This window comes from Piliocolobus tephrosceles, unplaced genomic scaffold (genome assembly GCF_002776525.5).
Source record: "Piliocolobus tephrosceles isolate RC106 unplaced genomic scaffold, ASM277652v3 unscaffolded_39558, whole genome shotgun sequence".
Classification (NCBI taxonomy): Eukaryota; Metazoa; Chordata; class Mammalia; order Primates; family Cercopithecidae; genus Piliocolobus; species Piliocolobus tephrosceles.
In genome coordinates, this window is record NW_022323818.1 from 1,875 (window position 1) to 9,937 (window position 8,063).

Here is an 8,063-nt window from a genome sequence, read left to right on the forward strand (position 1 = left end):
GAGGCTGAGGCAGGAGAATGGCGTGAACCCAGGAGGTGGAGCTTGCAGTGAGCCAAGGTCGTGCCACTGCACTCCAGCCTAGGGGACAAAGCAAGACTCCACCTCAAAAAAAAAAAAAAAAAAAAAAAAAGCCAGTCTAAGTCCTGGCTCCTGGCTCCTTGTCAACTGTGAGCAGGAGTCATTGTTATTTCTATTAGTACTAAGCCTGCAGTCCACAGCCCGGCTCTGAAGTTCTCTTCTGGCTACAACTAGAAACAAAAAATCCAACCACCCCAACCCACCCATCTCCCCTGCCCCATGCTCAGGAAAGTCAGAACAGGATAGAGCAGATCTGGCTAGATCAGGCTCTGCTCTTGGGGCCATAGTTTCCTAGTTTACTCTTGGTAAAGCCTGGGGTCCTAGCAAGGCTGACATGGAAACCCACTTCCTAGGCCTCTGCACACACAGATCCAGGGTGCTGAGGCCCCTAAGATGAACTGACCTAGTCTACCAGGGCCCCTGCCCCTCTGGACCCTGCTGCCAATACAAGGCTGTACAGGTTTTGACAAGAGCCAGCAGTCACCGTTGGCCCTCTGCCTGCCCCTCATCTGGCAGGGGCCCAGCTGGTCCTATTCTGGTCCTGTCTTAGGATCCCAGATGTACACCCAGGAAGATGGGAGTGGTTCCTCAGGTCCTTAGTATCCCCCTTCAATGGGAATGGAATCCCTGATAGGTCAGAACTAAGTATGGTGGCCACTCAAATAGGAACTGTGGCCCTTTCTTGCTAGGCAGAGACATGGCTGGATGGTACTGAATGGGTGTGCTGTATCAGGGGGCACAGAGCAGTGTGGGGTAGTGGGGAAGTGCTCACAGCCAGGCTCAGTTTCCTCATCTGTGAAATGGAGATGGTAACATGTCCCCAAGGAAAGGAAAATTCTTGCTCCACGAGTGTACTTGGGGTTAGTAATTCAGAGACAGCCCTGTCCACAGACTTTATTATTTGGAAAGGGGAAGAGGAGGTTCTTGGCACTGGTTGGGATGGAAGCCCCAGGGGCAAAGGTTGAGGAGTTCCAGGGCTCAGCTGTCACTGGGCAGGGCAGGCACACTGGCAAGGGCAGGCAGCAGGCGTGTATATATGTCCACCCCACGGAGGAACACAGCCTCATGCAGCCGTTCATCATGGTCGTGCAGTAGCACAGGTGTGCGGTTCAAGGGTGAGAAGCCTAGAGCTGGGACCCCCACCTGCAGGGGCGAGGAGGAGCCGTTAAGGGAAAGCCAGCCTCAGGCCCAGTCCACTGCCCAGGCACTACATGCAAGTGGCTCACCGCACGGATGAAGCGGCTGTCAGTGGCAGCAGGCATGATCTCAGGCTCCAGAGAGAGGTTCCTATAGGAGAAAGGGCCTGGTGAATGGGGAGGGAGAAAGGGAAGAATTGAAGGGGCAAAGGAAGGTGGGAGAGAGGCAGGAGAAGGGAGGGGGCAGCAGGAAGGAGAGGAGTAGGGGGCTGGGCTGTGAGGAGAGCTGGCCAGTGTGCTCACATGTCCTTGCAGACCCGGCTAAAAGCTGCCCACCAGGGGTTTGAGCCATCAGTAGGTGTCACTTGGGGGTGCATCCACTTCTGAGGGACGGGAAGGATGGCAGGATCAGGACATGGGCCTGGGCATCTTGCCCTATTTCCCATAGAGTGGGCTGTGCCTGGCACAGAACACCTCCCCGCCCACACTCCTTCACCTACCCAGACATCTGGGTGGCCAGTCCCGCCACAGATCCTCTTTCAGCCCCTCAAATGTCCTAGGGCTGGGATGTTCCCACCCTCCATCTACTTACCTCCTGGGCCATCCTTCAGATCCCAGCCCAAGTGCCCCTTCCTCAAGATGGCTCCCTGGACCTCTCAGACTAGTTGGATACTCCAGTTAGAGGTTTTCAGAGTGCAAGGGGCCACCCTTTCCTGTACCACATGTACTGTATAAAAGTACGGCTGGGCACAGTGGCTCATGCCTGTAAGCCCAGTACTTTGCGAGGCCAAGGTGGGTGGACCACTGGAGGCCAGGAGTTCGAGAAAAGCCTGGCCAACACGGTGAAACCCTGTCTCTACTAACAATGCAAAAATTAGGTGGGCGTGGTGGCGGGTGCCTGTAATCCCAGCTACTCTGGAGGCTGAGGCACGAGAATTGCTTGAACCCGGGAGACGGAGGTGAGCCCAGATTGTGCCACTGCACTGCAGCCTGAGTCACGGAGTGAGACTCTCTCAGAAAAAAGTAGTATCATATAAATATTTGATTTATATTTCTCTGTTTCACCATACAGGGGCATGAACTGTGCCTAATTTTATTCCCCACAGCATTCCCCAGCACCCACAGTAGCATCTACAAACTAATGCTTGTTGGAACAAAATGTGTCTATCACAGATAAAGAAATGCCCAGACATATGCAGACACACCAAGCACACACTCCACTGTTGCACACTTGGGTCTCCCCCAGCTCCCACACTCTCCCATCACATGTCCCAAGTCCATACCTGGGCAAACTCTAAGGTTACCCCCTCGCCAGCTGCCTGGCACCAGCTCTGCAGCTGCTCCTCAAAAGCCTAAGAGAAGAGAGACGAGCTGATCCCTCAGGCTTTCCAGAGGCCTCTAGGACAAGACTGAGGACCCAGGATCCTTCCTCCAAACCCAGGTGGAGGTGGCACCTTGAAGTCCACATCCGGTGCCACACGGAAGTCAAAGCTGGCGCTCATGGTGGCAGGTACCACGTTATAGGCCACGCCACCCTCTAGCTTAGTCAGGTTCACGGAGGTCACAGCCCCCTCTTTCAGGTGGGGGTTTGACTGCAGCCTGTGGTGCGGGGACAGGGTAGCAGCAGCAACAGATAAAAGAGGTGGCTCAGACTCTATCCTCTGTGGTACCGCCTCCCAGAGCCACCCCACTGCTTCCCAGGCTGCCTCACCTCTGCCATTCCTTCTCCCGGAATGCCAGGATGGAGCTCACAACCTTGTGCTACGAGAATATGAGGTTAAATGGGACAGTGGTCTCAGGATAGAGCCTCCTGAACTCCCAGACTCCCTCTGGGAGGTGCCACGTACCAGCTTCTCTGCTGCTGTGTCCTCGATGAAGAGCGAGCCATGGCCTGGCCTCCCAGTGCTGGTGACCCGCACCCCTGGGGAGGTATAGGGGGAAGGGAGTGTTTTCAGCATGAGGGGCTGATTGTGGAGACACAATCAGCCCTGGGGTGGACTCAGGTCTCCCCCTCATTCCAGGCTCCTCTGGCAGGGTCCTGTCCCCGCCCAGGGCCCATAACGTAGAGCTTGTTTCTGCCCAGTCAGGGCTTGCCCTCAGAGAAGCTCAGATAGGAGAGAGCTGGGAGGCAGAGGCTCTGGGTTCGAGGCCTTCTCAGGCCTCAACTTTTGCTGTGCAACGCTTCATAGGACCGTGCCCTTTCTGGCCTAGCCTCCCACCTGTAGAGTGAGCCCTCCCTCCAAGCTCATACTTACACCAGGGACTCCGCTCACTATAAAAGACAGTGAAGGCGTCAGTGGGGTTGGCTATGCCTGAGGAGGGAAACGGGGTTCAGAGGGTGGAGCAGCCCAGTCCCCACTAGCAGCCTCCTACTCCCTGCCTGGCTGCTCATCGGCTTGCCAACCTGCTCACCCTCATCCAGGGCAAATCCTGCCCTCAGGGCTTGGAACTCAGGCCGCTGCACGAACAGCTCCATGCCTTGGTGACCCCCAACCTCCTCATCTGTAAAAGCAGCAGGGCCATGAGATGAGGAGGCTACCCCACCTCCACCCTCCCCTTTCCCAGAGGTATCTGAAACACTCCTACCAGGCACAAAGGTCATGTGGATGGTTCTGGGGAACCGGTGGCCCTCCACCTTCAGCCTCCTCACAGCCTCCAGGTACCTGAGGGGGCATAAGCCAGGTGCTGGGGGAGCCACCAGATGCTCAGGCTGGCCCGGCAGGCAGGGCCAGCAGGCTGGAGTCCTGTGTGTGCCCTGGACTTTACCCCGCCACACCCTGACAGGGACTCCAGAAAGTCCCTGCTCCTGTCTGGGCTGCATCTCCCTATCGACGCAATGGTCACGGCAGTAATTCCTGTCCAAGGGGTCAAGGTGTCCCTTGGCCTTACGTTTCTCCAATCACCCCTCCAGGTCCTGGGTCAATCCACTAGACCAGTGGGGACACTGTGGAGGAGCGGGAATGGAGGACACTCACTGGATGCTGACGCACTTCATGTCCTGGGCACCCCTGGCATAGATGTAGCCCTCAGAATCCTTGAAGGCCTCAAAGGGGTCGTGACTCCAATGTTCCTGGGGGCAGGGATGGGAAGAGGGGCCCAAACCTCCAATTTAGCCATTAATCCACTCTGGTCAACAGTGGCCCTTCCCTAGGAGCCCACCATAGGGTTGGAGTGACAGGTGGAGTGGTGGGGGAGGAACGACGGGGGCTGAAGAAGGAAGCTGATTGCCATCCCCCATCGCTGTCTCCTGCTTCCCACCCCCTAGGTCTACCCTACTCTGGCCCAGATCTTGTTGCTGGACGAAGGCTGCTTGAGTGGTGTAATGTCATAAGGATGATGAAAGTTAGTGCCAGGACTGGGACCAGGACCATGCGCTCTCTGAGGCTGGATCCTGAGGTCTGCATCACGTCTGTCCCCAAGGTCTGCAATGCCCACCGCCCCAACCCCTTTCATACCTTGAAGACAGGCACCACATCCGTGTGGGAGTTGAGCAAGATGGAGGAGAGTGCAGGGTTGGTGCCTGGCCAGGTCAACACGGTCACCACATAGCCAGGTGCCACCTGGAGATGGTCAGGAGGGGAGGTGGTCTGAGCAGGGTGAGGAAGTGCCCAGGCCCACCTCCCTTCCCTGCTTAGGGCCCCAGGCTCACCTCCACTTTCTGACAGCCCAGGCCCAGCTGGCGGGCTCTCTCCTCAAAGAAAGCCACAGCAGCTCCTGGAGGCACAGAGTGTCTTGGGGCTGCTTCTGCCTACCCACAGCTTCCCACCAGCCCAGGCAGCCCGGAGAAGGGAGCACACCCAGAAATGGGCTGCTGCCTCCCCAACACACTCCATATCCCTCAGAGACACCTGCATTTCCATCCCCAAGAAAGAAGATAATTTTGGCTAGTCAGTGACCCTTTCTGGAAGGCCAGGGGGACGTCCAGGGTTGCAGGAAGGTGTTGTCTTCCTTAATTACGGGAAACTATGGCACAGAGACATGAAGAGATTCACCCACCATGTCTCAGCTGATTAATCACAGAGGAGGAATTTGGACCCACGTACATAATTCCCAGTCACCAAGTTTTTTTTGTTTTTTGTTTTTTCCTTTCTTTCTTTGTTTCTTTTGTTTTTTTTTGGGACAGAGTCTCACTCTGTCACCAAGGCTGGAGTGAAGCGGTGCGATCTCGGCTCACTGCAACCTCGACCTCCCAGGCTCAAGCGATCCTCCCACCTCAACCTCCGGAGTAGCTGGGACTACAGGTGCGCCACCGTTCCTGACTAATTTTTGTATTTTTCTATAGAGACAGAGTCTTGCCATGTTGCCCAAGCCAGTCTTGAACTCCTGGGCCCAAGCAATCTGCCAGCCTCAACCTCCTGAAGTGCTGGGATAAAAGGCAGGAGCCGCCTCCCAGGCCCTAACCACCAAGCTTGATTCCCTAAGGGCTGTGGCCTTTGTCCAGCCTCAGTGGGCTTCTGGAAGGCTTCTCCTTCCCCTGTGGCTGCCTGAGGCTTCCCCCACCACTCCTGCCCTGGGGAGTGAGGTGAAGTTTTTCTTTAACCAGCTGCCAGGAGTAACCTTGGGCAGCAGCAGAGCGTTTGGGGAAAGGATTCCTCCATAACCTGGAGGGGCTGCCTCAGTCTGTTTTCTTGGGCAATAACTGGAGGGGTTGAGGAGCCATGTGGGACAGCAGAGGGGGGCTCAGCTGGGTGACAGGTGTTGGAGGCTGGTTTAGAGCACAGTCCCCGTCCGTTAGGCTCTGGAACCCCGTCACAGGCTCTGGAACCACCGTCTTCTCACCATAGTCAGGCTTGGGCTGGACGGTGCGGATGCGCAGGTACTGGCGGAAGAGCGTCACTGATGGATGCTCCTCCTCCGGACCCTTGCTGGTCATGGCGCTGCGCGTGGTGAGCTGGGGGCAAAGTGAATGGCTTACCCCTCCCCAGTCCCTGGACCCGATGCGCTCCTGCACACAGCCCGTCCCTAAGGCGGCTCCCGGATTTCCCACAGGGGTAGGATTTCCCATTAAGGAGCACCCATTCTGTTTCAGGCTCTGGGCTGTCTGCTTCCAGCACATTTCCTTATTTAATCGCCAAAAGAGCCTCATGAAGTTTGTGCTCAGAATGCCTACTTTACAGAGGAGAAAGCCGAGAGGCTCAGAGAGGTTCGAGGACAGCTCAGAGTAGCCGAGCGAGGTTTGAACCCAGACTTGTACTCCCTCATCCCTCAAAAAACAACAGCAGCAAAACACCCAACGCCTCCCAATTGCCCGGCTTTCAAGCCACGGAGCCCCAGTCCCTCTATCCCTCCCCAGGGCCCCCACCTCACTCTCCTGTCGCTGAGTTCACGCTCGCCTCCCAGCGCCCGCCCCTGACTGTGGCCTGGACTTAGGGTCCTGCGAGGTCCCCTGCGAGGTCGCAGGCTCAGGACCGCCCCTGTCCGCCCACCACGTGCCCGGGGCCGGATGTCGGGGCGGAGCCCAAAGACCGCCAGCGAGGGCCGTCCCAGCGCCCGGGGCCGCGTCGGCTCGGAAGTCCCCGCCCGCCTCTGGTTCGGGCCTCAGCGGGATTACTGGAGGCTTAGATCCGGATCCCGCCCCCGGGCAGCAGCCGCCGCAGCCAGCGACGCCCGGTGAGCTGCGAGCTCCGGGCTGGCCCCGCCTTGACAGGCCCGCCCCGCCCCACACCACACCACTGCCACTCCTGCCCCCGGAGCTCAGGACGGTCCCGTCCCCTAAGGACGCCTCCTCCTTCAGTCCCCGGATAGGGCGGGAGGAAAAGGGTCCGCCCTGAGGCTCTGAAGATGCAGAGCTGCAAAGCCCTCCGCCTGAGCCCTTGCGCTCCTCGGCAAGTCTCCAACAGCTCCCCTGTGCAGGCCTCAGCCCGTCGGGGACGTCCTCCTAACGCCTCAGCTCCGCTTGTACTGAAGTTATTGGTCATTATCTGTCTGCCCACACTGTGAGCTCCACTTCCTGCGAGGTCATGCCCCTGGCCATGCCGAGTCCGGACACTGTGCCAGAAATGGGAATAAACGCATGGACAAGAGCACGTGTGACGGTGTGAGCGTGCCACTGCGTGTGCAGTCTATCAGTGGGTATGACTGTGTATGGGACAGTGTGAGATGGTGGGTGGGTGTGATGATGTCACTGTGAGTGGATGCAGTTGTGACCCTGGATGACAGTGTGAGAAAACTGGCTCTTCTGCAGCCACCGGAGCGGGAGGCTAAACAGGCACAGGTGTACCACTGACCCCCTGCAGGCCACAGCTGCAGTTGCCCACTTGTGCCCCAGCTGCCCTTTGTATTCCCAGCCAGGTCTGCCCTCTGCTCCAGGGGCTGAGTCAGCTTGGGGAAGGGTGAGGGACAAAGACTTAAATCTCTAGGCCAAGGAGGCAGGCTGGGGGGAGGGGTTCTGTCCCACCTTTCCTGAGGTTTAAGTCTTGGCTGCTCTCACATAACATGGGGGCAAATGGACTTTAACTCGTAACAATGCTGGCTAATTCTTTATTTAGTTATTTTTTTGATACAGTCTCACTCTGTCATGTGGGCAACTAGATTTTAACTCATAACAATGCTGGCTAATTATTTACCTATTTATTCATGCGGGCAAATAGACTTTAACTCATAACAATGCTGGCTAATTATTTAGCTATTTATTTTTTTTGAGATGGAGTCTCACTCTGTTGCCCAGGCTGGAGTGCAGTGACTTGTTCTTGGCTCACTGCAAACTCTGCCTCCTGGGTTCAAGTGATTCTCCTGCCTCAGCCTCCAGAGTAGGTGGGACTACAGGTGCGTGCCACCACACTGGGCTAATTTTTGTATTTTTAGTAGAGACAGGGTTTGTCGTGTTGGCCAGGCTGGTCTTGAACTCCC

At 56.9% G+C, this 8,063-nt stretch overlaps 1 protein-coding gene across 3 annotated transcripts; it reads right to left on the reverse strand.

The window, feature by feature from the left end:
• Nucleotides 1-936: 936 nt before the first annotated feature.
• Nucleotides 937-7,919, reverse strand: LOC113219581 (aminoacylase-1). Of its 3 annotated transcripts, none has more exons than XM_026452725.1 (15): nucleotides 6,522-7,919; nucleotides 5,994-6,105; nucleotides 4,864-4,928; nucleotides 4,670-4,774; nucleotides 4,190-4,284; nucleotides 3,801-3,877; nucleotides 3,627-3,716; nucleotides 3,470-3,526; nucleotides 3,062-3,135; nucleotides 2,926-2,975; nucleotides 2,669-2,813; nucleotides 2,498-2,566; nucleotides 1,518-1,597; nucleotides 1,305-1,365; nucleotides 937-1,221 (listed from the first exon to the last, which is right to left on the reverse strand). In XM_026452725.1, exons 2-15 carry the CDS (start codon nucleotides 6,085-6,087, stop codon nucleotides 1,057-1,059), a joined length of 1,227 nt encoding a protein of 408 aa, XP_026308510.1. In that variant the 5' UTR covers nucleotides 6,088-6,105; nucleotides 6,522-7,919; the 3' UTR covers nucleotides 937-1,056. The 3 variants fall into 3 exon arrangements, with proteins under 3 accessions (XP_026308510.1, XP_026308509.1, XP_026308511.1); XM_026452724.1 differs by having other exon boundaries at nucleotides 6,517-7,919; XM_026452726.1 differs by lacking the exons at nucleotides 2,669-2,813; nucleotides 2,926-2,975 and having other exon boundaries at nucleotides 6,517-7,919.
• Between the last annotated feature and the right edge of the window lie 144 nt (nucleotides 7,920-8,063).

Coding starts and splice junctions, on each gene's coding strand:
- LOC113219581 (XM_026452725.1), bottom strand. CDS start 6,087: ATGACCAGCAAGGGTCCGGAGGAGGAGCATCCATCAGTGACGCTCTTC. Junction 4,775..4,863: donor TGGGCTGTCAGAAAGTGGAG/GTGAGCCTGGGG, acceptor GACCATCTCCAG/GTGGCACCTGGCTATGTGGT. Junction 2,567..2,668: donor CACCGGATGTGGACTTCAAG/GTGCCACCTCCA, acceptor CTCTTCTCTTAG/GCTTTTGAGGAGCAGCTGCA.